This window comes from Olea europaea, chromosome 2 (assembly GCF_002742605.1).
Source record: "Olea europaea var. sylvestris chromosome 2, O_europaea_v1, whole genome shotgun sequence".
NCBI lineage: Eukaryota > Viridiplantae > Streptophyta > Magnoliopsida > Lamiales > Oleaceae > Olea > Olea europaea.
In genome coordinates, this window is record NC_036238.1 from 27,439,949 (window position 1) to 27,467,300 (window position 27,352).

At 35.0% G+C, this 27,352-nt stretch overlaps 5 protein-coding genes across 11 annotated transcripts; 3 read left to right on the plus strand and 2 right to left on the minus strand.

Moving 5' to 3' along the window:
* The first annotated feature begins 3,607 nt into the window (after window positions 1–3,607).
* LOC111374808 (zinc finger BED domain-containing protein RICESLEEPER 2-like) lies at window positions 3,608–4,113 on the plus strand. Its single transcript, XM_022997548.1, has 2 exons — window positions 3,608–3,951; window positions 4,041–4,113. Exons 1-2 carry the CDS (start codon window positions 3,608–3,610, stop codon window positions 4,111–4,113), a joined length of 417 nt encoding a protein of 138 aa, XP_022853316.1.
* A 4,430-nt stretch (window positions 4,114–8,543) lies between these two features.
* Window positions 8,544–9,527, plus strand: LOC111369184 (calmodulin-binding protein 25-like). Its single transcript, XM_022990662.1, has one exon. The coding sequence runs from the start codon at window positions 8,621–8,623 to the stop codon at window positions 9,278–9,280; it is 660 nt and encodes a 219-aa protein (XP_022846430.1). The 5' UTR covers window positions 8,544–8,620; the 3' UTR covers window positions 9,281–9,527.
* A 4,637-nt stretch (window positions 9,528–14,164) lies between these two features.
* Window positions 14,165–17,536, minus strand: LOC111369194 (transcription factor IIIA-like). 2 transcript variants are annotated; one of them, XM_022990677.1, is made up of 7 exons: window positions 17,367–17,536; window positions 16,637–16,768; window positions 15,965–16,107; window positions 15,376–15,661; window positions 15,005–15,240; window positions 14,647–14,790; window positions 14,165–14,548 (listed from the first exon to the last, which is right to left on the minus strand). In XM_022990677.1, the coding sequence occupies exons 3-7, from the start codon at window positions 16,073–16,075 to the stop codon at window positions 14,330–14,332; spliced, it is 996 nt and encodes a 331-aa protein (XP_022846445.1). In that variant the 5' UTR covers window positions 16,076–16,107; window positions 16,637–16,768; window positions 17,367–17,536; the 3' UTR covers window positions 14,165–14,329. The 2 variants fall into 2 exon arrangements, with proteins under 2 accessions (XP_022846445.1, XP_022846439.1); XM_022990671.1 differs by lacking the exons at window positions 16,637–16,768; window positions 17,367–17,536 and having other exon boundaries at window positions 15,765–16,100.
* Window positions 17,537–20,003: 2,467 nt separating this feature from the next.
* LOC111369212 (protein ROOT PRIMORDIUM DEFECTIVE 1) lies at window positions 20,004–22,458 on the minus strand. 6 transcript variants are annotated; one of them, XM_022990704.1, is made up of 3 exons: window positions 20,853–22,458; window positions 20,686–20,734; window positions 20,004–20,253 (listed from the first exon to the last, which is right to left on the minus strand). In XM_022990704.1, the coding sequence occupies exon 1, from the start codon at window positions 22,360–22,362 to the stop codon at window positions 21,109–21,111; it is 1,254 nt and encodes a 417-aa protein (XP_022846472.1). In that variant the 5' UTR covers window positions 22,363–22,458; the 3' UTR covers window positions 20,004–20,253; window positions 20,686–20,734; window positions 20,853–21,108. The 6 variants fall into 6 exon arrangements, with proteins under 6 accessions (XP_022846472.1, XP_022846459.1, XP_022846453.1 ...); XM_022990691.1 differs by lacking the exon at window positions 20,686–20,734 and having other exon boundaries at window positions 20,004–20,685; XM_022990685.1 differs by having other exon boundaries at window positions 20,004–20,734.
* Window positions 22,459–22,952: 494 nt separating this feature from the next.
* LOC111369257 (50S ribosomal protein 5 alpha, chloroplastic-like) lies at window positions 22,953–24,253 on the plus strand. Its single transcript, XM_022990711.1, has 2 exons — window positions 22,953–23,083; window positions 23,779–24,253. Exons 1-2 carry the CDS (start codon window positions 22,975–22,977, stop codon window positions 24,138–24,140), a joined length of 471 nt encoding a protein of 156 aa, XP_022846479.1. The 5' UTR covers window positions 22,953–22,974; the 3' UTR covers window positions 24,141–24,253.
* Window positions 24,254–27,352: the final 3,099 nt, after the last annotated feature.

A 27,352-nucleotide genomic window follows, 5' to 3' on the forward strand; every position in this document is an offset into this window, starting at 1 on the left:
TCACTTCTATAATTCTATTTCCACTCCAGTCTCCTTTCGTCTCTGCAAGTTTCTGCCAATCAATTTCGAACGATGAAATTCAACCCAAATCGCCAAGCCAAACCCTAACGACCAAATCAATTTTGAGCCTTTCTGCAATTTAAAGAGCCCTTCTGCAATTTAATGACTCTTTGGTACACCACACCACCAAAGTACTTTGAACTTTCCGCGCATTTCTGCAATTTATAGTTTGCTTGACACCACTGTTATTATGGTTAGTTATTTATTTTCTATAATCTATGTTAAAGTTTAGAGTATGAGTTAATGCTTCTGTGTGACATTTTTCGATGGGCACATCATTTATATATAATTAAATATATCCTACCTTGGAAGTTTAGTTTAGGCATTGCCGTATTGTTGTGAAAAAAAAAAGATTTTATTCTTATTCAATTTTTTTAATTAAATGACTACTTTTAAAGTTGATCTTGTTTACGTGGACGATGGTTTTAATTGTTGGGAAATTATTCACCACCAGGGTTGGAGAAGAAATAATATAGAAAACTAATCAAGAAGATGAATATAATCAAGAACAACAAACCGAACAATGCAGAAAATAATAATCAAGAAGATGAAATGAAGAAGATGAAGAACACAACGAATATGAAGGCTCGAACGTGTAATCGCTGTCCTCAAACGATATTTGCCCCCTCTCGGTATTAATTTTGGTGCTTAAAGGGTCTCGCGGCAAACGGTTTGAAGGATTGATCAAGCCTTGATGTGAAGAAACACAAAAGCACAAGCATTTCTCCACCCGAACTTCAGGAACACAAGGAGGAATTCTATGAATATGAAGAAAGAAAGTTTTGATTCTTTGATTGTGGAATGTAATATGGATCTCAATGTTTTCCATATGTTTTTCATGTTTTTGTAATGTTGTTTCAATGTCTATTTATCACATATTTATAGCCATGAAACATTGGCACACGAAATGGTGCCAAAATGAAATGAAAAGCCGCCAAAATCATAACCGAAAAACTGCCCAACGGCTATATTCCTTCTTCTATGCGGTCGCATAGAAGGATCCTATGCTACCGCATAGGTTTCACAAAGGCAGGGCCGTTAGGCCCTGTAGGCGTCTATGCGGTCGCATAGAAGGATCCTATGCGACCGCATAGGTTTATATTTTGGCCTCCGTTTTTTCACTTCATTCCATCTTTATTTCATTCCACACACCGGTTTTTATTATTGTTGAACAAATATACAACATTAATCTCATCTTGTTTTCTTGTAGAAGTTTTGGGGGAGAAATTTCAGTTTGCTACCAGTTGGATGGTGCTTTAGGGTCTCATTTAATAGTGTTGCTCCATCTTGCAACTAAGCCCCTGTTTGAGCTCCATTCATTTTCCCCAAAGTCATTTTCCACCACATCTCTCCCAATAAAATAATTTCTATACGTAAATCCAAAACTATCCCCAAAACACGGGGCTAACTGCAATTGTTCAAAATCAATTTCACATCCATATTAGTGTTTTGACTATGAAGATTGTGAACTTGTGCTCTATGTTGTAACTGTGTGATGTGATTTAAAGAGCCTTGGAAAATCATTTAAAGAGAATGTTGGATAACAAAAGCTAATAAAAAGAGGTGTCCATATGCTAAAGAAAGACCAATATCCGGTTGTAATCCATTATGTAAATTTTGATTTTTCTCATTTTGTATAAATAAGTTGGAAATGATGGTTTCTGTTTCAGTTGTGTTTCATTGATCCTGGAATTGCAACTGGGAGGAGCTGGAGAAGCTAAAGAACTTGGATAGCGTTTGTGTTGAATTATAATTAGAAATCTAGATTTGGTCTTGTTATAAAAAACTTGGTACGGTTACTTGCTATAAAAAACTTGGTTGTTGATACAATTTTTTTTAATATGGCTGCATTATGTTGAGTTTAACCTGTTTCCATCTGTTGAGGTGATTAAGGACGAGTACTTTTTTTTTCTCAATAACAAGGACATCTGCTGAGCAGTTTAAGGCGTCTTCTTATGATGTGAATTGTGCACCCATCCCTACCCAAAACACTATAGTAAAGGTAAAAATTTCCCTTGGCTACTGTTTTCTTTTCGTGCCAACCATATAATTTATCTATTGTCTCCTTTTCCAGTTCAATATCTTGTCCATTTTCACCAGCCTTAATTAATTTAAACTTTCTATGCCTGGACTGATTTTTCTATGAACTGGACTGATCCTCGTGGTTAAGTCAGATTTCCAAATTGCAAAGTGAAAAATGCACTTCTGGCCAAAATTATGCCAAGTGTTTGCTTTAAAGAATGTTATTTCTTTATTTTACTATTAGTTGTATATGATTAGGGGATAAACTTTGCTGGACACCTTAAAAACAACTTTCAGTGCTTAGCTTCTAGGATTTGTCTTGCACCCATTATCCTCGTGTTGAATTTTCTTATTCGAATTAGCCTCAGTCTAACAGTATATTTGTGCCCATCTCTAATTCATTGTTTGGCATTCTTATTCTGAGCATTTTGACTTGAGCGTCATCTTTAATAGTCAGTGACCAATATCATTTGATTTCATAGTAATGAATTTATGCATTGTCATTAACAGCCCGGCAAACACATAGCATGAAAAGAGAAGAGAAGAAGAAAAATCTTCGGGTTCTCATTCTATGGTTTATACTGGTCTTGGAGATTAATTTTTCCATTAGGAGTTTGAAATGAATTAGAGATGATTTTGGTTACTATAACTACTAATAACACTGGGGAAAGATGAAAAATCATTCTTGTTAAGGAAAGACAGCAAATGAGATTATTTGTGAATCATGACATTATGCTCATTACTTTTTGTTTACATAATGACTTGGAAATAACATTCTTAACAATCTTGTAAGTAAATGAATTCTCGTGGCTTTGGTTTGTAATCCCTCAATGTACTTCCACTCTTAATTCAATCTGACAAGTACTTTTTGATGACAGATATCAACTGGCCTAGAAGCACGTCAAATAGCTGGTCCTGCTACACCGTCGCAGATCAAGAACTTCACATTAAGTCAGCATTTGTAAGAGATCCAAGTAGTACTGGAAGTATTGGATTAGGACCAGCAGGACTGCCAAGCGTTGCTTCAGATATTTTATCCCCTGCTCTTGTTATAAATATGATTTTCACGTTAAACTAGAAAATTCGTTATGTTTGATATCGTTTGTTATTTTCACAGATGTCTGGCCCAAGTAATGCTAGAAGTATTGGATTAGGACCAATACGCAAGGAAGATAGCATGACCAATGTACCAGAGACCAATGTCCTGCAAGAAGATCAAGTTGAACTGTTACCAAATGCAAATAAAAGGACAATAAACATAAGTGACAAGGAGCGTGATATTGGAGAAATATCATTTGGAAAGAAGAAATTGACTTCAACTGTGTGGGACCACTACAAAAGATAGAAAATTGGTGAGAAATGAAAGGCTATATGCAATCATTGCAAGAAACAGTCAGGGGGTGAAACAAAAAACGGCACAAAGCATTTGCATGATCATTTGAAGAGATGTGTATTCTGCTATAAGGATAATACTCACCAAGCAACATTAAATTTCAAAAAGGATGCCACGAGTGGCAAGGTCACAATGGGTACTTACTCTTTCGATCCAGTTAAGTGTAGATATAGTCTTTCAAAAATGGTGATTTTGCATAAGTATCCTTTGTCTATGGTTGATCACATTGGATTTCGAGAGTTCTTGCATGACCTACAACCATTGTTTAAGGTTCCTTCTCGCAACACTTTGAAGAGCAACATTTTGAAAATCTATGAATATGAGAGAGCCAAAAATATGATTGCACTTGAGAAGATTGAGAGTCGAATTTCGATCACTATCGACATGCGGACCTCTTCTAATCAAAAGAGAGGATTCATGGTTATCACTGCTCAATTCAAAGATGATGCACGGAAATTACAGAGTCGAATCATGAGGTATAGTAAAACATTACATTCGCTTGTTCTCATAATTTACCAAAATGATATTCTTTTAGTTGATTTAATTTGTTCTTGAATGAACTCAGGTTTATATATGTGCAGTGCCCACACATTGCTGATGTGCTTTCAGAAACTCTATTGAGCAGCTTGATGGATTGAAATATTGATCGTAAGTTACTAACTTTGACTGTAGATAATTGCACCACAAATGATGCAATGATCAGTATTTTGTTAAGTCAACTTTGTACTCATTCTCTTGTACTAAATGGTGAATTTTTTCATATGAGGTGTTGTGCACATATATTAAATCTTATTGTGAAGGATGGGTTGGACATTACTAGTGGTAGTGTTGAGAAAATTCGTGATAGTGCTGCTTATTGGACAGCTATGCCAAAGAGATCTGAAAATTTGAGCTCTTTGCACATCAATTGAAATTTGATTGTGAGAAAAAATTTGTGCTTGATTGTAAAACAAGGTAAGATTTGACGTATTTGATGCTTAGTACTGCTTTGATTTATAAGGATATTTTTTCGCGTTTGAAACAGAGGGAGTCACGATATAAATGTTTTCCTAGTGATGGTGATTGGGATTTAGCAAAAGAAATATGTGAGAAGTTAAATGTTCCTTTTTTTTTTTTTTTGAGGTTACTGAATTGTTTTCAGGAACAAAGTATTCAACTGCTAATCTCTTCTTTGCAAATGTTTGTGATATCAAACTGTCGTTGTATGAGTGGCTTGAATCTCCTTATGTGGAAGTTCAAATGATGCAACCAGTATGATGGAAAAGTTTAATAAGTATTGGAGCGATATTTATGGAGTTTTAGCTTTAGCAGCAGTGTTGGTTCCGAGGTATAAGATAATGTTAGTTAAGTTTTATTATCCTCGTATTTTTAATCACAATGCTGCAAGTGAGATTGACAAAATATATCAAGTTTGTGGCAAGTTGGTGCACCTTTATTAGAAAAAGAATGATTCAAGTGGGTCTGTAGCTCAGTCTTCTACTTCTTCTTGTCAAATCGAGACGTCAACTACTAATAATAAATCAGATTGCACGGCGGATTTTTATAAATTTGTTTCTAATTTTGAAGCTCCTAGTAGTGTGAAAATCGAGCTTGATACTTTTTTGGATGAGCCTATATTACCTCGGTCAGATGATTTTGATATATTGACATGGTGGAAAGTGAATTCAATCAAATATCCGACTTTATTTTCGAATTGCAGAAGATATTTTGGCCATCCCGATATCTACCGTGGCATCCGAATCTGCTTTCAGTACTAGTGATAGATTTGTTAGTCCACACAGAAATAGACTTCACCCCAAAACTTTGGAGGCTTTAATGTATGCTCAAAATTGGTTATTGGCCGATATTCACAGTACGATGTATAGAAACATTTGTTTTTTATATTGTTTCTTTTTATGAATTTTCTTATTACTGATTATTTTATTTTATTAATAGCGAATTTTGCGCTGTCTGCATATTTTAGAAGTTGCTCCAAGATGACTGATAAGGATGTTGATGAGAAGATAATTTTATTTATTACATAATTTAAATTTTAATCAAAGTTATTATGAATTTATGATGATATTGAGTATAATATTTCTTTCGTTTTTTAGGATCCATCTTCTACAATATCTGAACCTACCGATGAATGAAGTTATAAAGATGGAAAAATATCAAATTTATTTTTGGATAAAGAAGTAAAATTTAGTTACAATGTAATTGTATTCGTAATTGTTTATTTTCGGATATTGTTTGTTTTGAGTACTTAATTTGGATGTTAGCGTTTTTAAATTGTGAATTTGAGGGGAGGGGAAAAAAATGGGGCAGTAAACGGGGCATGATCGCACCCCGCCCCGCGCTGTCTAAGGCGAGGCGGGGCGGGGCCGCCCCATTGCCATCCCTATTCTTGGGCTCTAGTTAATCTTTTACTTGGGCTTTTGTTAAGCTTAAAAAAGAGGTATGTATTTTAATTTTACATTCAAAGATCATGATTCAAATAAATTCAAATCAAGTATCATTACAAATAAGACCCTACCCAACACATCCCACCCCAAACAACCCAAAAACATACAAAAATGAGACCCTGCCCCACATTACCCCATCCCCACACAACCCAAACCTTACATATCTCTCTTTCTCTCTCTCTGTTATCTACACTAACTCCGGCTAGTATAATAAACTCTATCCTCCCCAAGGAGGAGTCCAATTTCCAAGTTGTTCTCTGCCTCCATTGTAGTGCCAACAAGGTAAGGTAGACGAAAAAAATCTGATGTCTGCCTTCCTCTAGTTCGTCTAGTGGTCTACGTAGCTATTAACGTCGCTGTTGACGAGTGCACATCGCTTGGTGGTGATTCTTTTTCTCTTTAAACATGTTCTCTTGCACGGATGCCTTCAACTAAGTCGACTCAAAAGTCAATCCAATCGAATTTCTTCACCTTGGCAATAAAGGTAATGGTTGAGCTGTGAGTGCTATGGGTACAATCATGCTTTCCTTGGAAGGGGGATGTAGGATTGAGCATAGGTACTTGGGAGGAAGTGGAGTGAAAAATGGTAGTCATCACAAAGAAATTGAAAGTGAACAGGGGATTGTACATGTAGGTAATAGAAACATAAAAGTGGTGGATTGTTGTTATGGATTTGAGATGGTTGTTATTGTGGATTTGACGTTGTAGTGGTGATTGCTATTATGGATTTGAGGGGAAGGTATTATTTATGGTCGTGGATTTGAGTTGAAGGTGGAAGTGGTGGTGCGTTGAAGGTGGAAGTGGTGGTGCGTTGAAGGTGATAGAAGTGGTGACTGGTGGTGCTGGTTTGTGATGTGTGTAGATTTGCTTGTGGTGGCCCTCTATAACCAAATTATGTTTTTATTGTGATTGGTTATGACCAATTTTGCATTGATTGTGACTTGATAGCATATCGTCACAATTAAAATTGACCTGATCGCAGTAGACATATTAAAAACAAATTTGATCACGTTAAGTTACAATTGAAGATAAATTTGGTCACAGTTAGTCGTAGATAACACAGATTAGTGATATACAGATATAAATTAGATAGTCATAGACAGTCACGCTAAAGACAAATTTTGTTATAGTTAGTCACAGATGATACAAGTTAGTGACTTGGTTATATAAAATCACAAACTAAATGGTTACAGGCAATTACACTAAAAAATCTAGTCACAGATAACGCAATTAGTCACAAATATGGGGTGATCCCTTAAGGGTCTATGGGGTGGTTCCAGGATGGGATGTAATGTCCATAAAAGATTTTTAATTTTTAAAATTTTTTCACAAGTTGGGTGGGTGTGAGATGGAATGGGAGTGGGGTCCATGGGGTAAGGGTTAGAGGTGTGATGTTATTAATTGATATATTATTAATTTGGTTTGGTTGAGATGAGGTGGGGTGGGGTGGCGTGGGGTGGGGATAATTAATTCTAATAAATTATATATTATTAATTAAAATTGATATGTGATTTTTGAAATAATTTAACAAGTTTGTTAATTTTCAAATGTAATTTTTATAGGTAGGATTTATGTTTTGTTCCACGTAAAACAATGATAATGCTATGTGTACACACGAGATTCCATCACCCTCGCATGGAGGAGGATCCACGCATGTTTTATTGTGTGTGGACCCCCTTCATGTGAGGGGTATAAACCCGTGTGTATATGATTATATACGTGTAGTATTATCTAAATACAATGTTTGAAGATGCGTCATCCTCACGTCATGAATTCTCTATTGGTATAACGTCATGGGTGGCATTCATTTTCATTTTTAAGGAGAAAATTGAAGTGAAAATTGTTAATTTTTGTCTTCTAGAAAAAGCGGTGGCTTTGTACTCCACAATTTGATCCTCAATCACATCAACTTATGTCATCCAAACCTTTTCATTTTTTCTTTTCTTTTAGTAAAAGTTATTTTAATAATATCGTCTCAACGAATACTCATCAAAATAATCAATTATTCGTTTCATAATTCGACGTCAACATGTAAACATTCAATATCCGCTATGTTGTGATCAGTAAAGAATTTTTTTTTTATTTTTTGTATGATAAAACTATTTTACGTCTACATAACATTTCAAGCCACTTGATACATTCAATATGAGTCTTATCTATCTTGACACGAGCTTGATTAATTAGTGTCAGCCAAGCTTGCTCCATCACACTGTTTTACATGTATGTGACATTTCAAGTCCTTCATAACTCAATATTAACGATGTATTACACGTGAGCACACAAAGACATTTTGTTTGACAAAATATTGTATTTCATGGTTCAACTTCAAAGTTCAAACAGAAGCTAGGTAAAGAAATAAGATTAGAGGTGGCAATTTATCCCGTCCCGTCCCGTTGCCATCACTAAATAAGATAAGTTATAAACAATTAAGGGAAAAATCTGGAAGTCTAGAACTGCAAATATATGGTACCAAGTTCTTTTGGAAAAGATTCTTGTGGTCCCACACTGCAATATCGGATAAATCCTCCGTTACATAAAAAGAGGACCAAATAAAGGCCCATGGGCCCACTAGGCCCGGGTATAGGACTTGGGCCTAACCCCATCCCCTCACTATATACTCACCCCGTCTCCCCCCTCGTCCTTCATATTTTTTACTGAAATTTTTTAATTTTGCAAGGAAAAGTCGGGATAATTGTGTTTAATGGCTTCTTCTGAGAGTTTTGTCACTTTTGAACAACCATGGACGTTCCAGCGATCACTGGTTTCCGACTTCTACACAAAAGAGAATGACGCGCTCACTAAAGCCTTGCAAATGTCATTTACAGGTGGTGTCGCCGCAGCCGACTCGGCGCTGTCTCTATCGGTGAAGCCTGAAACGGTGCCGTTCCAAACACCCACGGCCTCCGGTGGGTCAGAAAGTGAAGCCCCGGTTTCGAAACCCAGGTCCGTCGGATTGACCAGGAAGATTACCAAACGGAAGTCACGCGCGATGAAAGGTGCAACGACGACGTTTATAACAGCTGATGCTGCGAATTTCAGACAAATGGTACAGCAAGTGACCGGTGTGAGGTTCGGAGGCTTGAACGTACAGGTGCCAGTAACTCAAGTGCTGAAGCCTGAGCCTCAAAGGCTAGTCAACCGGCTGCAGACGAGTGGAGGCTTGCCTACGCTTGACACGTCATCTTTTCTTCTAGGCCAAACTCACCACCAGCAAGTAGACCCTGCTTCGTATTTGGTGGCTCAGCCACCTGTTGTTAGTTCTCAACCACCGACCACGGTGGTTACTGATGGAGGCTTCGGTGGGCTTGACTTCAACTCTCTTTCTAACTTTCCCACACTTGAATCTTGGAAGGTTATGTAATGTGGTGCAAATGAGGTTAACTTTCATCCATTGGGGGACGGCCCAAATCATTGACATTATCCGATCGTTAAGTTCGACTTAATTTCCATTTTTTTTACTAGTTTATTTTTTATGAAGAGGAATATGTGACAGGGGTAAAATGGGAAATGTAGTTAATATTTTGGGATATAGCTTGTATGAATGGAACTCTATTGTATGAGATGCCATATAATGTGACATAAGTTGTTTTCAATCATTTCTATTTCAATTTTTAGTCAAATTAGGTATGTGCATTGATTGGTATCCTTTATTTATGGCTAAACACATTATTGTGGTTTTAAGGGGAAAAAGGGAATAAAAATGTCACGATATTTTTTTTTCCTTCTCGTCTCCTATCTCGAATCATATGCATGCCCTTGTTTAAGTCCCATTTTGAGGGGAAAAATGAATTTTTGAATAGTGTATTAATGTGAAATGTATGGTTAAAAAATAAAGAAAAGTTTTGAATTTACTTGTAATATTATTTTATTGAAAAATGTATGATTGAAATCATATCAAAACACTGTAGAAGAATTCATTTTCTTCAAAGAATGGGGATCAAACAAGGGCATGATTTGCCTTGTTCAACATTGTCACGTTTTCTTTTCTTTCGTTCAAGAGTCTTTTATAGACTTTGACGTTCATCTAAAGTGGATGAAGGTTCTCGTGCCCACTCCTCCTCCAAACTAGGACTTGAGCGATGAATTTGATTTTAAATATTTATTTTTGTCAAGAACTTTAAGAGATTTAATTTGTTTCTTTTCTCCTATGAAAATTTAACAATTATTGACAGTCTTTATCATATTGACCATCGTGCGTTACATTATTATCGAGTTACAACCTCGAAATATTAAATTCTTATGATCATTTTAAAGCTTCGATTTTTTTAATAAAAAATTAAATGTGAGATTCCATTTGACTGTCTTGTTTTTTCTTTATACACCATAATGGATATAATTGAATTAGAAAAGTTGATAAATTTCGTTATGTAATCATTTTTTTTTCTCTATATAATCTTGCATAGCGTGCTCGGATTACAATAATAAAATACCTAGATTAGAAAAATTAAAATAATGATAATCTTGATTTATTCCTGTTGAATTATGTTACACGTACATCAAAATGTCTATAATGGTGTGAGTTCCTCTTCATGTGAGGAAGGTGGACAACGTTATAGGTATCGCATTATGTACAAGTAGTATATTCCATTCCTGATTTCTAGAAACTGGAGGATTTAATTGCTGAATTGCTTCTGTCTAAAGAATTGTTATGCCGACACTGTTTATTGATGTTGATATGAAAAATTTTTGGGTAATTGACACAAAACGTCCTTACATTTCAAATCTATTGTGGAAAACGTTCCTACCTTTCATTTTTTGGCATTTTTACCCTCATTTCAACCTTTCTTTGCGTTGGACGTCCTTCCGTCCATATTCCGTTAGTTTTTCCGTTAATTAAAGGGTAATTGGCACAAAACGTCCCTACCTTTCAAGTCTGTTGTGGAAAACGTCCCTACTTTTCATTTTTTGGCATTTTTGCCCTCATTTCAACCTTTCTTTGCGCTGGACGTCCTTCCGTCCATATTCCGTCAGTTTTTCCGTTAATTAAATACAAAAATACCTTTTTCTTTCCATAAACAAGGATAAAATTGTCCTCACCCACTTCACCCCTTTTTCCCGCTATCAACTTAGTCCATAAGTAACATTAGCAGCGACATAAATCTGAAAATACTTTAAATGATTAAGTTAAATAAAGAAAAAATATCGTGAACACATTATATTTCACAATTCCACAACTACTGTTGCTGTCATCTTGTGTCACTGGAAAATTTTAGAAAGACATATTAAATGGGTAATCAATTTATAATGAGCCAAAATGGTGAATGGCTCTTTTTGGCTCAATGGAGAAGATGAATGGCTCATTTTAAATTGACTCATTATAAATTGACTACCCATTTAATATGTCTTTCTAAATTTTTTCAGTGACACAAGATGACAGCAACAGTAGTTGTGGAATTGTGAAATATAATGTGTTTACGATATTTTTTCTTTATTTAACTTAATCATTTAAAGTATTTTCAGATTCATGTTGCTGCTACTGTTACTTATGGACTAAGTTGATGGTAGGAAAAAGGGGTGAAGTGGGTGAGGACAATTTTACCCTTGTTTATGGAAAGAAAAAGGTATTTTTGTATTTAATTAACGGAAAAACTGACGGAATATGGACGGAAGGACGTCCAGCGCAAAGAAAGGTTAAAATGAGGGCAAAAATGCCAAAAAATGAAAAGTAGGGACGTTTTCCACAATAGACTTGAAAGGTAGGGACGCTTTGTGCCAATTACCCGAATGTTTAACGGAAAAACTGACGGAATATGGACGGAAGGACGTCCAACGCAAAGAAAGGTTGAAATGAGGGCAAAAATGCCAAAAAATGAAAGGTAGGGACGTTTTTCACAATAGACTTGAAAGGTAGGGACGTTTTGTGTCAATTACCCAAATATTTTTCGCAAAATCATCATGGTATTTTCAATTTTGACTTGACCTTATAATTGCTCCCGACAACACGTAGACGTGTATCCAGATGATAACTGCCCAGACAAATCATACACCGTTAAACACGGAACCCCGTGATTATCTGTTGGTCACTGTACAATGTTGACTTCCATCAGGATAGTGATTGGTTAATCTTGGGACCCGCAAAGTTGAATTGACGGTCCAAATCTTCGGTAAAATATCAAATATCAATTAGAAAGATATTTTAATTGAGTTAAAAATGGATTGAGACGTAACATTTATGGTAAAAAGATTTATTTTTCAGGTTTATGGGATTATTTGTTTAGGTGTGATTATCTGCTTATAATTTTCTATTCCGTAAACAAACTAAAATATGAATCGAAACGAAAAGAACCAACTTACACATACTCATCGCGCATCTTTACATGATAACGGAGAAACTCGAGCTAAAATTTCTTGCCAATTATAATATTTTATTAAATGATGTGAAAATATAAATCTTTCAAGATTATAGTAGAGGAAAGAGAGTAGCGAAGGGTATAATTGAAAGAGATAGGAATATTATGTGGGAAAAGTAAGTAGCGTCAATAGTGGGGGCAATTATTGACTCAAAAATCTCAGGTCTTTACCCTGCTTTTGGGGTCATATCGTAAGCACTGACGTATGAGTTGACTTAGTCAAAGTCTTTGTCAATCATGACAAAAAATGACTTCAACCTTATTATCTCATGATGTGCCTTTATGTAAACCAAGAGGTTCAGACAAGCTTTTGTATGGCAAGTACAAATTATTTATAAATGAACGAATTTGAGCTCCGAGCAATATTACTGTGAAAATGAGAATGAAAAATATAGTTTTTATGAGTTCCACACAAGAGGTAAAAAGTCAAATATGGTGATTTGATGTGATGGATAACGGTCATATCTTTCATTTTAATAAGGAAATAATGGGGCTCAAACATGACTTTAATTTTAATCACGGATTTCAATAAATTTATATCTTCTTGTTCATCACAATTAAAAAATTAAATTGTATATAAATTCTTTCCAGACGAAAGCTAAACTTTTTTGTTCAATAGAATTTTGAGAAATTGAATTATTGGTAGCTAGTCGTATAATTTACTATGTCAAGCGAGGAGCTACTTGAAGTTGATACGAAATGACCCATGGGGTTACCGTATGTGCCAAGCCATCATAGTTATTCTTGTCGTATCGACATAAAATTCTACACGTAACAATGAACTAATTACTCTTACTTGAAGAAGTGTTATTACGCACTATGAAAATATTGATTGAATCGAATTTTAGATTAAACAACAAATTAGTTCAATGGACGTGGATAATTCTTTGATATATAAAAATGTGAACACTCAATCTAACCTTTGTAATGCATGTAACTACTATGATCCAAACATAAATGTGGAAGATTTGTTGTAGAGATCTATTTTTGTGCTGACGAACCATGTGACAAAACTTTCACAGTAAGATTTTGATAAGTTTTTCGTAGTTAATATCTACAATAAGGCAAGCCTTGCATATTATTATGCATTGGTAAATATAATTTCCCGTTTGAATAAGTATTGAAAAAAATTGGTTGGTTGCTAATAATCCAAACTTGATTACATCTCTTCTTACATTGGCAACAACTTGACACAAATTTCTAATGAATTTCTCGAGGTCTAGTGTCTAATGGAGTCACAATCATGGCACTCACTTTCCACTCCATATTTAGTATTATTTGCCTATTTGGACATTAACAATCGAGCCTAGAACATCCCAAACAAAAACACAGGCCAGACTCATCCATAGTCAAGTCATATCGAGACCTCGAGGGCCCATTTAGCATGCTTTTGAACATATTTGAATAATTTTCTAAATATATTTTGGATAATTTGAAAAGCTTTTAGATAAAGCGAATCTAAGATGACTTCCTCGAACACGTTTTTAGACAGAAGCCATACCAAACAGACCCTAACTACAATGTGCAAGTTTTGTTTTAAATTAATATTTTACCTGCCATAAAATTTGTTTTTCAAGGAAGGCTACAAAAAGTAGTTTACTTATGAATGTATATCTTCGGTTTAATTCCGTATGGTCCTGACATGGATAAAAGCCCAAGATCTCACTACAGATTCGGGTCCACATCCTCGAGGACGACCAACCTTAGATAACACTTACTGGATTAAACCGGATCCACTACAGCCCACCTCAAAATCAGGCCATGGCAACCAGCAAAGCCAATTTTAAACTAATAGTTGGGCCCAATGGCCCAAAAGTGATTTTTTAACTATATTTTCTTATATAATCCAATATCGTAAATCATAACTACAAGATTTCACATGAGGACAGCACAACAAAATCCAGTCAACATTGTCTGAGATACACAATAATAAAAACCATCCACAAATACACGTGTTGATATTGCCTAAACATCTAACTTATAAACAACAGGAGAATATGCATATCGATATACACCTAAGACATTGTAAATACTTTTCTTTTTCGAGACAAGGGTACAACTTAATACATACTCGTGAAAAGTGCGTCTCCCATAGCTAAATTCTCGGATTCTGCATTAAGTAACCATGATAAGTATTCAGGTCCCTCGCACATCATGGGGTCCGATTCACTAGGTGGTGTAACCTTTTTCCGCAACAGAGTTTCAATAACAGGGCACTTCCTTTTCCTGCCACCTCTCGATATTAATCGAAATTGTTCATCAGACTCTTCGAAATTTCCCTGAACACAAGTGGCCACAAATTCAGTTAACCAGATCCATTTCCTGTTAAGCAAAGGTCAAATGAAGCATAATTTACAAAGTAAATGGAATATATTACCTGAGAATAGACATGGCACCCAGATTTTTCGTGGTTATCTCTCACGTGTTTAAATGCAAATTTCTTGCCACAACCAGGAATGCCACAGGTAAATGGTTTAAGATCCAAGTGCACGGCTTTGATGTGTTGTTTGAGATTTGATCTCTATACAAAAAAAGCAGGTTAAAAATGGTTTAAAGCAAAGAGAGACCATCACGCAATATATTTTAGCAAATTCGGTTGACAAACATGTTACAAATCTGATCAAAGTTAATTGACAAATGTGTATACGACATGCATGCACCAATTAATAATATAATGCACATGGACGAATGAGTGGAGTGAATGTTAGATTTGGTAAAATGTAGTAGCTGCTTACATTTGAAAATGTATGCACGCAACCATCGAAACTACACTTGATTCTATCCAAGGAAACCCCCACTTCATGTGCTCGAAGATGACGCTTAATGTTTTTCTTCAGCTGCCTCGTGCCACATATCTCACAGGCAATGTACTGATGACAAGACAAAAAATGTTCCTTAAGGAAGTGCTTATTCGTGAAATATTTCATACAGCCTGGTTCTGAACATAATGCCTCCACTGTATCCAACTTAACTGTATCCAACAATGTGCAAGAGGTTCGGAAAAAAGTAATTAGTGTGGCTCATATATATATAATGTTATCCAACAAAACTATCTAACCCGAATTTAACTTGCTTAAAGAGAAATTCCGAAAGGAAAACAACTTACTGTGGGAGTCTTCGTGTTTACGCAATTTGGATGGATACTTGAATGCTTTTCCACATCCGATTTCTGAACAGAGATATTTTTTGGAATGCTCTGCATTAACAGAAGAAGATTCACAGTGGTTCTCTTTCACATGACGCTTCATATTACTCTGAAAAGCAAACCGGCGTTTACAGTCCTCCATGGGGCATTCAAATAATGTCCCTTGATGCTGAAGCAGATGTCGGGCCAAGTGATCCTTCCTCCTATAGCAGGAGTGGCAGTCATCCACTGGACATGTGAAAGGCCTCTGTAATAGAACAAGTTAACATAAGAACAGAATTTTGGTATAACCTCCCTGTCAGAATAGACTTGAGCTCTATTCCAATTCAAAACCAACACGATCCTCAAACCTCAAAGAAGTACAAGCGTGATCGAGGCTCACTTGATGGAGCTTCACAGGTGGTCCCCCACCCGGTACTGATCCATTCAAGGTATTGTTGCCACCTCTTGCATTTCGGAGTTCTTTTCTGTGGGATCCAATGCTTCACGCTCATCCATTAAACAATTTTTTTCCACACATCAAATCAGTACAAGCGTGATCGAGGCTCACTTGATGGAGCTTCACAGGTGGTCCCCCACCTGGTACTGATCCATTCAAGGTAATGCTGCTGCCTCCTGCATTTTGGAGTTCTTTTCTGTGGATCCAATGCTTCACGCCCATAAATAACAATTTTTTTTCCAGACCACTTCAATCTGCAACATCATATTTTTTTCATTTGCAAAGGGACCAGAAATAAGAAGTGTGTTATTAAAATGTTGAAGCACAATCATAAGTCTGGTCTACTATTTCAAGTATTAACACGTTATAAAGAATAGCATATTGTTCAGTCAGAAACTTATCATTAAAATCCAGGAGGATCTAGCAATATAGCAACCAGATGCAAATTTAAATTACCTTTAACTTTCTAAATTGCCCGACATTTAATTTCAAGAAATAGCACCAAGAGTATAAAAAGGCCAGTAAAACACACAGACAATTAATATAATTTAAACATTTACCTAATATGATTCATTAAGACACAAAAGAATCATGTCAGTGCATCATGCATTTGAGTTTCTCATTTGACCCTATAAAATATTTTTTAACACTTGATAATTACAATGAAAGCAGTTTAAACAAGAGCTTCACCGCATACTAACAAACCACTAGGCAAATGATAACACACAACATTGCAAAACAATCGATGTTACAATCAAATGACCCAAAAAGCAGACAAGTTACCTCCAGGAAATGGCTTTGCATATGCTGCTTTAGATGAGCTGGCTTCTTGAAACACGCACCACACTCTTCACAAGTATTCATTTGTTTCCCTTCCTTTATTTCCTCCTGTTGCTCTTTTTCCTTTATTTCCTCCTACAATTCATACAACACTAACTTTTAACAACAAATCCACACCTAGCAAGTTTAAAATGATAAAAAACAGAGTTGCACTGAAATACTTCATCTACTCCAACAATCAACCCAGCCAATTGCAATCCAAACGTAGGCAATATTGTAAGCACAACTATAGGTGTAAAGGAGGGCCAGCGAAGTATATACTCACAGAGATTAATCCTATAATTCACTTAAAGATTGAATTCTGACACCAATTTCTCCAAACCAACCACCACTTGAATTCCAGGTCCATGTAAATTTATAAACAACGAGAAAACTTAAAAATAAATAAATAAATAAATAAAAATTTATACTCTCTGCTTCATTTCTTCCTAAATTCACAAAAATCGGAATTTACCATCGAAATTTCACCGAACCAACAACCAATTAAAATCCCCGTAGTGTCAGTGTGCATATATTATCAGCTAAAAGTGCAAAACATTTGGGACACGGTGGAGTATGTTACTATGTTATTTGCACTAAAAGTGATTTGTTACCTGTAAATCATCTATACCAAAGTAAATATACAACAATTACATGAAAAGAAAAATTCATATACACTCATACAGATACAAACCTTATGTTGGAGGAGGATATGAGAAGAGATGAGGGATTTTTTGGAGCGAAAAATCCCACAGTACTCACAATAATATCTCCTAATATCTCTGAATATCACTTCTCTTCCATCTTGTTCAATACCCATTTTACCAGTGCAGATACAGATAGAGAAGAAACCCTTACTGTGAAAAGTGTGGAGATTAAAATTAGGGTTAGTGCATATATATATTGCCTGAAACTAAAAAAATCGTGTCACTTTAGTCACCAATCTTTAAAATTGTTTTAATTAAGTCACTCTTAGAATTTGGTGGAGTTAATTCTTTAATAGTTCAATCAATGTTTTTTATTAATCACTAAAATTTAAAATGTCGAGTTTTAATAATTGAACTTAGGTTCATATCTTCGATTGTCCACTAAAGCTTAAAATGTAGAATTTTGACCATTAAACTTTAAAAATGTTGTACATTACTCAGTGTAAATTCGACATTTTTCAAAATTCAACATTTATACTAGTGAGTAGATTACAATATTTTCCAAAATTTAGTAGTCAAAATTCGACATTTTAAAATTAAATGAGCAATTGAAAACATTGATCTAAATTCAGTGATCAAAACTGATTATTTTAAACTTTAATGACCAATCAAAGATATGAATTTAAATTTGATGACTATTAAAACAATTAATTCAATTTGGTGATATTTTTGTGTAGAGTGAAATAAGTAACAGGTCAGATAATGAAACTGAAAAATGTTTATTTTTTATTTTTTGAGAATACATAAATAAAAAGTTGGGAAAGTCGGAGATAGCCGTCCCTGCTAGGGGTATAAGCGGTTCGATTTTATCGATTTTTGACAATTTTTCAAACCAAACCGTTTCAACCGGTTTGAGAAAAACTCAAACCTAAACCAAACCATTTTGAACGGTTTGAAAAAAACTCAAACCTAAACTTAACGGTTTGGTCCGGTTTCCCTATATATTTTTTTGCCCGTCTACTTTTATGTCATTAATTCATTGAATTTAATATATATTTATATCTCACTAGCAATAAATCTAAACCAAAATAAGCCCCTGTTTGAACAAAATTTTTTGGACAAAAAAATGAAAATTTGGATCGTTATCCCACAAGTTCAGCCGCCTTTGTTGATTTGCTGTTTCATGTGTGGGACCCAATTTCCTCTCCAACGATCAATTTTCTCATTATGATGATATGGAAAATATGGCTCAAACAAAGCTAAATATATCTACTATAAATTTAAATACCAACTAAATCAAAGTGAAATCACAATAAACTAAAATATAGTTTTCTTCATTTTTGTTCACATTTTTTAGGCTAATGACGATATAATAACATTACAATACAAGTCTACTAAATTAGATATAAGGTCAAAAAATATAATGATATCCAACAAGACCTCGTGATCATCATATTTGAAAAAATGATACTGATTAAACAACGAAAATAACCAACCACACTAATAAAGCAATTGTTTATAATATCTAAACATAACAATTACACAAGTTTACGTTTGTATTATGTTACGAAATGCATTTAATTTTAGATTCTTACCTTAGTTTGCTCCAAAAAAATTATTGATTTGAAACTTTATTCGTAGCAAATATTATCACTGAAGGTCTAAGATCTCTTTGTCTCCGATTTGGTATAATGGATTTCAATTTAACTTGGAAGAGGCGTGAAAAATATGAAAAAGAAGTATGTGGTGCCGATGGCTCCAGATTATGTTGGATGTCGGTTGGAGTTCACCTAAATTCTAAAGAGGAAAATGGCTTTTGATAGATTATGTTAGTCTTGAGATTGTTAGATATAAATTATGATTATTGGATAATAATAATATATCTGTATTAGAAAATTAGAAATTGACAAAAATACCCACAAATGACAAAATTATTGAATTTTAAATATTTGGATGAATTTTCACAAAAATTCATTTTTTTATTTTTTTATTTTTATATATTTTTTCGCTGATCCGGTTTGGTTTTAAACCACAATGAAAATTCTCAAACCTAAACCAAACCATTTTGACCGGTTTGGTTTGGGTCAAAACCATTTCGTTGACCGGGTCCACGTGACACTAAACCGACAGTTTCTAAAATGCGGTTTTGGTTCGATTTTCCAGTTTGACGATTTTTACTTACAGCCTTAGTCCCTGCATTAAAATGCCCTTATCATGGGCAGGGGGCCCCAAAATATACATGACATTACCAGGATATCGCCTACCTCGTTAAGAGGGTCTTTTTGCGATGAAAAGTATACCTTCCTATTCAAATTATTAAAATAATAATAATAATAATAACAACAAATTGGAATTATACTCCCAATCTTTTTAAAATAGTGCGAATAAGTTTAAGTAAATTATGAAAAGGGTAATTAGCATAAAACGTCTTCACCTTTTAATATTATTGTGCAAAATATTTATACCTTTCATTTTTTGACATTTTTATCCTTATTCTCATATTTTATTTCGAAATCATCATTTGTATCTATTTCTCAATTAAAAGTTGTAAAATGATAATATAAACCGACCTCTTTAAATAAACTAAAATAAAGAAAAAATAAAAAACAAATTGCAAAAATTTGCAGAGAATGCACTACATTTTCTTCATGCTATCCTCTCACATATTTGCAGCCAAGATTCAGTTTACATACTTTGCAACACTTTGCACTAAATGTCAATTGTTACAGGGGATGCTCCCAGCAAGCTCCTCGTCAATGCAACAGTCATTTCTCTGAGATTTTGTGTGACAAAAGATTAATGGAGCTCAAACAACAAGAGATGGCTTCCCTGAAACCCGTGCTGGAACTTTGTGCAAACATTGTAGCATGTTAATCTCAATCTCCATGAGAGCAATTCGGGTTTTGTCGCGATTCTGAGAGAAACCTAGTTTTCCTTCGCTCAGAAATCCACACAACAGCATTAGTAGACTAGAATAGAATCTAAGGGCCCAAGTAAAGAATCACTTGAAAAAAAAATGTCCTCTCTCTCTCTCTCTCTCACACACACACGTCATATATTTTCTTTACCAAGGTTGAAATTTAATCTTCTAATACATTTTTCATCACCATTACTGATCCTATATTATCATTGTTTATGATTTGCACCAGACAATTTTGGGAAAGAATGCTGCAAAAAATAAGCATTGCAAAGATTGCCTGATATATAATACTGAAAAAAGTGAACCATAATTGATAATTTGGACAAGAAAAATGTGGTCATACTTGCCTAGATCACTTGAATCCTGTGAATCCAGGTCAGTTCATCATCTCCAGTAGCCTTAGGAAAAAAAGCAATCACATAAAGGAAACAAATGACAATCTTTACCTGCAATAAGCAACACCCATCAATGTCAGAATACCGAATTCTCTGGTCTCTGCAGCCAAAGGCCAACATTATAGTATTAGAATTACAAAAGAGGCTTCCCAAGCTTATTTCATGTCACCACACCTGTTCGACAAAATCTATAGTGTGGGAAAGGACAAAGCAAGAACCTCATCTGTGAGAACTGAGAACAGGTGCATAAAGAGAGGATGCATGCCGCGTAAATATAGCAGTCAAGAACCTATTAGATTCCAGTCCATTTGTCTCAGGCAGCCAATGGCAGAAAGAAGTCCGGTTGTGATCATAAATCATTATTCCACAAAGAATCCATATCATTCTTAAAGATCTGTCTCATCATTGATTTCCTTCTCATAAAGCTCATCAAACACCACTTCCGATGAATCACCACTCTTGCTGGGATGATAGTCATATCTTGCCGTTGGGAAAGCTCTCTAAAATTGGAATAACAAAATCACCATCTCTCACGCCAAGTTCATTTTCATTACACACTTTTCTTCTATCCTCAACTTCTGACCACTCTCTCAATTCTTTAGTATTACGACACCCCAATAAAATAAGCTCCAACATTTTCCTCCTCACGTCATAAACCGGATTTGGTTCTACCAAACACCCTTTATCATATGCTTCCCTAAGATAAACCATTTGTGTGTTCCCTCTAGTCGAAATATAAAAAATCCCCGGATGTTTCAAAAGAAGCTCACGTATGTTAACCTCAACACCAAGATCCTTCCGAAAATGCGCCAATCTCTCAACCTCCACCTTTTTCTCAACCGTCAAGCACAAGAGCTCGTGAAAAATACCCACTGCTCGCTTTTCGTACCTTTCAACTCCTCCAAAACTACGGATGCTAACATTTTCCATTCTTTCATACGGCTTCACATACGTAAGCCTTTGCCAATTCCTTAGTTTCTCCCTAAATCCTGGAACTATCATAAACCCCGTTGGGAAATTAATTGGAAATGCATATTTTGTCTCGAATTCACTTAACCATTTCTCTCTATACTCCTTTTCTCTCCACATCTCAACATCCGCCACATAACTCGAACTCTCATTATTTTCATTCCTATCAACCAATTCCATTATCTCCAAATCAAATAATCTAAAAACATTATCATATTTTCGAATAATGGACTCTCTAAAATCTTCAGGCAAACCCAGTTCTCTCCTAATCAATCTAATTGCATGTAAATGAATTTTCCCATTCACAGACATCATTAATAGCTTTCTTATCTTAACCACATTAATATCTTCCATTTCACATAAAATTTCAACTTCTCGCTTTAACAATTCGATAAATTTCGGCGTAAATTTACAGCAAACATTTCGCTGAATCGGGTGCGTAAATACCTCGAACACATGGGGATATTTCCGTATAAAAGCGCCAGCAGTTACTGTATCGATTCCGGCGTGTGGAGCCCATCTGGAGAGGAGCTGTACGGAGACAAATGGCCCACGTTTCTTGGCGGAGATGAGCTTGTGGATGCTCAGAACGAGTTCAAGCCGGCGGTGGTGGAATGTGAGGAGGTCGAGTTTCGGGTCCCGAGCACGAGTCTCTAAACGGGTCTGAGCCGTGTTGGCGGGTTTCTTGAAACGGATCTGGATTGTGGAGTTGAATGGGCCTCGTTGAAGAGTGGCGGTGAATCTTTCTATGATTCTCATAATAGAGAAGCAAATGGAATGAGGAACAATTGGGAATAGCGCGGAGCTCTGTTACTAGCAAGTTTCGAGTTGAAAGCTTGTTTTTTTTTGGACTTTTTTACTTGATAGGTATCGACGCCAAACTATTATCTTGTCTTGTTGTCATCTCGTGTCTAGAGAGAAGCATAGCCTCCAAAAATGTCAAACATAATTTTTCCTTCTTGTAGCTCGATTAATTTTACTTTTTCGTGTTTTTGTAATTTCATGATTATTATCGTAGTAGAAGTAAGATAGAGGGGATGAGAAGTTCAAAATTTTCCTTCAACGGTGAATAGAAGAGGTTGCTGACATATTTGGGACAAGCTCGATTAAAGACATTTCAACTCTACGTGAGTTAATTGATTTTGACTAGACTCGTCATAAATGGAAGGTTGTGAAATCAACAACTTTGATCTGTTCTATGTCAATACGAGCCACCAATGATGCTATAAAATTATATGCTGAGGGCTGTAGTAAAAAAGAAATAGATGAGGGACCAAGTTACAACAGATATCATAAATGGGGACATGTACTGAAAATTTTCGAAGAAAATACAGGACAAAACCGAGCTCGTACGCTTATCCAAAAAACCAAATGCCAGTGGGAGATATGGCTCTCCTTCTCTTTACCGGCAATCCCGCCAGTACTCCCCTTTTCTCTCTTTCATCTTCATCGATTCGTTCTGCAATTACTGCCCACCCACGTAAGTACAAGCAATTCATCTTTATTTAGTCCTTCGGTACGATAATGCTTCCTTAACTATTGCAGCATTCAACAATTCTTTAGATGTTGTATGTTTGAAATCTTTGTGTGTATGAATATGTCATTGTATGTCACTCATTATCTGGGCTGTTCTTATTTTGATATATGTGGTGATTTTAATTGTAATTTTTGTTTATGAATCCTGGTTTTTTGTTTTCTTGTGGGGCTTTTTCTTGATACACTAATTTACCTCTCTTTCACACTCGCACAGAGATAAACTGTTGAGCAAAGCAATTGTCTTTGGCTTCTTGCTTATCAATTTGTTGACATATGGAGATAGAATTTTAGTTAAATATAATGTAGATCCTTTCATTTTGTCTTTTGCTATTGATTTTTTTTGTTTCTAGGCCCCTTTTGAGCCAGGCAGCTTCTTTGACTACTTATATCGAACACGTAGTCTCCATTATATCTTAAGTATGTATGTCACTGATCGTTTGATTTATTTGCATGTTGTATTTTGGACATCAAGCTTCTTGGAGATTGTCCGAACCCAACTTTTGTAGCTTAGATTTATCTTCAAATGATAAAAATTAATAACGGCAACTTTGTTTTTGTAGTTCTTGTTGATTTACACTGCCAGTCTTTTTTGTAAAGTTGATAATATTCTTGAATTTTGTAATTGGTTTCTTTTATCAGTTTGCAGATCATGCAACAATTTGGTTTGCCTAAAGCCAAAATCCAATGTTGGGTACAGAACTCTAACTTCATTTATTCTCAAAGAGAGAGGTGTATTGATTGTTAAAGCATCTTCCGATGTTGATGGTGTAGGCTCCAATGATCCGGAGTCTCCTGCCTCTCCATCGGAAAGTAATGAGGAAAATGTGCCCATAGAAAACCTTCCTCTGGAATCCAAGTTACAGCTAAAGCTTGAGCAGAAGATGAGAATGAAGGCAGCAAAGAAGATTAGGCTAAGGAGAAAGAGGCTTGTTAGGAAGCGCCACCTAAGGAAGAAGGGACGATGGCCTCCTTCAAAGTTGAAGAAGAACAAGAATGTGTAAACTTTATCTTGCAGGTTTTTATAGTGACTTGTTTCCTTACTATGCCATTGCAATTAATCTTTTGTGATTTCAAATTCTCATTTTTGTTTAATGTAGTTAAGTTTAAAAATTCAGTAGATATCGTATTGAGGTTTCAAATCAATTGGATTTGTTTTGCAGAATGACTTTTTTTTTTCTTTGCACCAATTTTCTCTTTGTGGACTTTGTTTTGGTCACTTGTTTATTTTTCCCTGCCTTTTCTTCTAATATTAAGGGGTATATTAGATTGAGACTTTTAAAGACTTTCATGGACATTTTTCAAGTAATGACTTATGTGGATTTCGTGGATTTTTTTTATAAATTTGTATGGAATTAATGAAAATCTATCATAAACTTTGTAGACTTTCATTAACTTTTGTAGAATTCAACAGACTTTTGAAAACTTTCATTTCAAATGGAATTTATGTGATCTAGTGTAGTAGTGTGAACTTCTCACATACGAGGTGGTGGTTCCAACAATTCCCCTTCTTCTTCTCCTTTTCCTTCCCCTCATATAATAAAAAATATTTTAAAAAAATAAAACTTTAAGACGTTAATTAAATAAATAATAATAATATGTGTGTGTGTGAGATAAAAAATAAATTTAATATTCGGTATTATTAATATAACATACTTTTAAAAATAAATAAAAAATCAATGTATCAAAAGTTTAATCATAAATTAATCTATATAACATTTTATAATTTAATTAAAAATAGATATTTTTTCACTAAAAATGAATGATAAAAGAAAAAAAAAAGTTATAAGATTCCAATTTAACTTTTTCATAGAAAATAAAGATAAACAATAACAAAAAGTAGAAACAAATATATTCGGTAGAAAAACTAAATTTTTAATCATAGTTCTAATGTTCGTAAAAGGGAAAAGGAAAGAAAAATATTGAAAGAAAAAAAAATTACATATTATTATTATTTTTTAATGAAAGTCTCCCAAAATCTTGGGATTGAAGAGAGACATATTTTGAAATTCTATTTTTATTTTCTACTTAAAAATTAGTACCCTGGAAAAGTCATTAAAATTTGAATATCCCAAGATTTCTAAAAATTTTAATTGAATACATTGTAACTTTTAAAAACTCTTTAATAGTTTTCAAAAGTTTCAATTGAATACACCAATACTTTTAGAGAGTTTCAAAAAGTCTTCATTGAATACTCCTAAATTTTTTAAATCCAAAAAAGTCACTAAAAGTCTCAATTAAATACTTGAGCAAGGATGTGTCGAGCTACTTACAGTTTGTGATGCTTCAGTGGATTGACCATTTAATGCAAAGTTGTTTGGGTGCAAATTATTAGTTTGACAACTTTTTTGGAATTTGGTCAGTTAAATGAAGCTATGGGAGTAAGGTAGAAGCTTTAAGGACTCCGAGAATTGGATATGCAGTGAAAGGAAAACTCTGCTATTCAATTCCTTCATAAACTTCAAGGGATCAGTTTGTTCCTGGATTGACACTATAGCTTCAACAAGAAAATGCAGAGATGGTTTGAAATTTACAGGGTGTACATTCTTAAATTGCATCGCTATCTAGTAAATTTTCACCATAAATTTCACTTAGGCAGGTGGATTTACCATACTAAATGAATTTGAGTTGGAGTCGACTTTTGCTTACGTTGATTATAGCCCACAACTTGACATTTGAGTATATGCTGATGGGTGTAGGGATCTAGTGTGAAAGATTGACTACAACATTGTGTGTGGATTTTTGTCTCACAAATTTTACAGCGGAATCTACTGAGAATTACTGCCAGGAGGATGGATAGATGAGGACGAGAAGGTGTTCATCCCATCTATTTTCAACTGTCCCAGGTGACAACATCCATCTTTTTACTAGCTTCGGATTTGAACCCTATCTTTTTACTAGGTTTGGATCTTAAAGTATAGATGGTTACATGCATTGCATCAATAAGGTAAGTGGACCTTATTGATGCCTATCATTTCTTTAGGCCGAAGGGGGAGGTAAGGTGCTGGACTAGGGAGGTTTGGAAACCATTTATCACTCCAAAACATGTTTTTATCCTATGGTTGGGTGTTGCAGTCGAAGCTAATTACGAAGGATAGGTTGCCATACTTTAACATTGACAAAAATTGTACTTTTGTGGATCACATTTTGAAAATTGATAGCATCTATTTTTTCAATGTTCATTCACATCTAGCATATGGATGAGGACTAAAGATTGGATGGGGATTAGAAAATCAATGACTACAATTCTGAGTGCTTTAAAATGAATCAAAAAAGAGGTCTGAGGAACATCTTGGCAAAGTAAAGCTAAAAGAATTGCACTTGCAAGCACCACTTACCATATTTGGATAGCACAGAATAGAAAGATTTTTGAGAATATTTACCCACAAGTAGATAGCATTGTAAGTTTATTAAAACACGCGTGTATAAGGTTATGTTTGCTTTGTACTCGCATGTTTTAATACATTATGAGTCATTGGTTTTGAAACTGTAGTTCTTATTGTTTGTACATCTTTTCTTTAGATTGCTCGGGCATACTTGAAGTAGTAGTATTTTACTTATTGCTTGATTACTTAGGTATACCTAGTGTACTTGTACACGATTTTGATCAATAGAATTTTACATTTATCGATCAAAAAATAAGTGGACCTTCAGTCGACATAAGTTGGTGTCTGTGCATTCTGTGTTCGACGATGTTGTCGTTGGGTAGAAAAAGAAATTTAATGTCAAAGGAGAACTTGCAAGTTTGTTGGATTTTGTCCGACCCCTTTCATTGATTGTCTGAGCAGTTGTTCTAGGTAGCGAGATTGTCTCAGTTTAGATCGCCTGCATAATAACTGTCATCACTCTTACGAGATGGCTTGGTTGGAAGGTTGTGCGTGGAGCCGAAAGGCGTGCTAAGTGTGCAGGTCAATTAGAGATATGGTTGATCATAACCTCAAAGGAGTAGTTAATGCAGAGATACGGCTGATGACCATAACCTCATATTACAAGCATCACAATGGTTTCACTTACAAGCACTGGCAAATCCAAGAATTCATTTGAGATAAGGCCGACGTTTGACGGGCCGCCAATATATGGAAAAAAAAGAAAAAATTATATATATTCTAGTGGATCCAGCACCCGATAAGCATATACAAGTGTCACAATGGTTTCACATGCAACCCATTGCGGATCCAAGAATTCAATGGAGCTAGGGCAGGGGCTCAATATATGG

Excerpts from the sequence above, each read along its gene's own strand:
- LOC111369194 (XM_022990671.1), bottom strand. The coding sequence starts at position 15,908 with ATGAGCGTGAAGCATTGGATCCCACAGAAAAGAACTCCGAAATGCAAG. Across the intron at positions 14,791-15,004 it reads GCGTGCATACATTTTCAAAT|AGATCAAATCTCAAACAACA; the intron begins GTAAGCAGCTAC and ends TTTTTTGTATAG. Across the intron at positions 14,549-14,646 it reads GGTGCCATGTCTATTCTCAG|GGAAATTTCGAAGAGTCTGA; the intron begins GTAATATATTCC and ends ACTTGTGTTCAG.
- LOC111369257 (XM_022990711.1), top strand. The coding sequence starts at position 22,975 with ATGCCAGTGGGAGATATGGCTCTCCTTCTCTTTACCGGCAATCCCGCC. Across the intron at positions 23,084-23,778 it reads TGCAATTACTGCCCACCCAC|TTTGCAGATCATGCAACAAT; the intron begins GTAAGTACAAGC and ends TTCTTTTATCAG.
- LOC111369212 (XM_022990691.1), bottom strand. The coding sequence starts at position 22,362 with ATGAGAATCATAGAAAGATTCACCGCCACTCTTCAACGAGGCCCATTC.
- LOC111369184 (XM_022990662.1), top strand. The coding sequence starts at position 8,621 with ATGGCTTCTTCTGAGAGTTTTGTCACTTTTGAACAACCATGGACGTTC.
- LOC111374808 (XM_022997548.1), top strand. The coding sequence starts at position 3,608 with ATGGGTACTTACTCTTTCGATCCAGTTAAGTGTAGATATAGTCTTTCA. Across the intron at positions 3,952-4,040 it reads TTACAGAGTCGAATCATGAG|GTTTATATATGTGCAGTGCC; the intron begins GTATAGTAAAAC and ends GAATGAACTCAG.